General features: G+C 38.0%; 1 protein-coding gene across 1 annotated transcript in view; it reads left to right on the forward strand.

Annotated features, from left to right (window-relative positions):
- LOC106879127 (sulfhydryl oxidase 1) overlaps positions 1-2,074 on the forward strand; it is an 80,919-nt gene that overhangs the window by 66,553 nt on the left and 12,292 nt on the right. The window contains exon 8 of the mRNA XM_052965579.1: positions 683-799. Within this exon, the coding sequence (XP_052821539.1) occupies positions 683-799 (117 nt within the window). The remainder of the gene's footprint in view (positions 1-682; positions 800-2,074) is intronic.

Consider the following 2,074-nt stretch of genomic DNA (forward strand, 5'->3'; position numbering starts at 1 on the left):
CACTCACTCTCTCTTTCCTTCACTCACTCTTTCTTTCCTTCACTCACTCTCTCTTTCCTTCACTCACTCTCTCTCGCCCTCACTCACTATCTCTTGCCCTCACTCTCTCTCGCTTGCCCTCACTCTCTCTCGCTTGCCCTCACTCTCTCTCGCTTGCCCTCACTCACTCTCTCTTGCCCTCACTCTCCTACACTTGCCCTCACTCTCCTACACTTGCCCTCACTCTCCTACACTTGTCCTCACTCTCCTACACTTGTCCTCACTCTCCTACACTTGTCCTCACTCACACTCACCCTCACTCTCCTACACTTGCCCTCACTCACACTCACACCTATTTGCCCTCACTCACTCGCATGTATGTATATGTGTGTTAGAGTTAGTTCATATTTGCCTCATGTCTGTTGATTTATAAACAATGTCTTTTTGACATTGTCATTTGCTTGCAGGCTACCATAAAAACACATGCAGACTGTTTTATGTTCAATAGCCTGAGATTTCCTCACTTAGAAACTAATTGAGTTGGGTAGTAAACAGGAAGGACATCCAGCTGTAGGAAAATGAAAGTTTCTATCCCCAGCAAACTCTTGTCTGACCTATGCAAGTATAGAAAAGTAGACAGTAAATAAATGATGATGTTGATGACAAAGAATAAATTTTTCTTTTTTTTCTTTACTTCTGACAGTACTTTCCTAGTGAAACATCAGTTTCAATTTACCTGAGTAAGGTCAATTCTTGGCTTTCAACAATCCAATATTCCATCACTGGTAAATCTTGGCTAGAAAAAATTGACTCTCTACAGGTAAGTAATTATCTATAACTGGCTTTATATGCATATATATATATATAATAATAATAAAATTTAGACAAGCTTGTTCTTTTCTCATCCATCTTTTCCATAGAAGAGTGTAGGCTTGAAATGTTACACTTCTAATTTTCCCAAGCATCAACCTTGTATACTCTGTAATCTTGTTTTTTTTTTCTTACCACATTTTCATGTTTTTCTGCATGTATGTATGTGTGTTTATCTGTCAGTTTGTCAAGTTATAATAAAACAAATTTTAAGTTAAGCTGAAGGATTACTAGATATACCTTTCTCAAATACATATCATTATTATTTCACAGTAACACTATTGACAGTGACTTGGAAGTTTTGGCATGCTTATTCTTCATCACACTGTCTGATGAAGGATAAGCAGGCCAAAACTTCAAAGTCTTGTAAAAAGAATCACACACACACACACACACACATTGTGGACTGTTATTTAACAAGCTTATTTTATAATTAGTTATCAATAACTGATTTGTATAACAATAATTATATTGGATTGTTAAATTATGAAGCTACGAATATTGTATCATTCTACAACTCTGTTGTTCACAAGACCTTGACACCTTTGTTTTTGAAAAGAAGGATGGTAGTATAGATTAAATGCACACATGATGGTGATGTGATCTATAATGGTCTGTCACTTGAAATTTGATGCACACTGCTTATATGAAAAAAAGAAAATTGATGATCTTGTATTTGATATTAAAATGGTTGGTTTCAATTATGTGAAACATCTTTGTATAAGCAGCACCTGTTTGAAATCAACACACATTCACAAACATCCATCCGACTTTCTCTCACACACACACACATATATAAGCACAGTTTAAATAAAGTCACATCAAGCAGTGATACTTTGAATGCATGTTTCAGATAATTGAATAATGGATAAGAAGGTGTAGTGACACCTATAGCAGACGACTGTTATATGTTCAATGTCCGGAGTTTTATCCACGCATGCACAGGGACTAGTTCCGGAACGAATACAGGAAGAGTCTCATGCGCATGCGTAGAGTTCGACGCCCAGCTTTGGTGCCTTTTCTCACTCTCTTCGTTCGCTGATCTCCGTCGAGACTAGACGTCCCACCGAGCTCTCTCCAACATTCCAGCACTAGAGCTACACAAATAACCACGCACTTCATTGACGGCGTCTCAGTAACCAAAGGCAACGAGCTACCGAATTCCCTCCAAGCGTGAGCCGAATTCCACTGTAAATAAATATTGTTGTGTTGTTCAGAATCTGCG

The sequence above is a fragment of the Octopus bimaculoides genome, chromosome 2 (genome assembly GCF_001194135.2).
Source record: "Octopus bimaculoides isolate UCB-OBI-ISO-001 chromosome 2, ASM119413v2, whole genome shotgun sequence".
Lineage (NCBI taxonomy): Eukaryota > Metazoa > Mollusca > Cephalopoda > Octopoda > Octopodidae > Octopus > Octopus bimaculoides.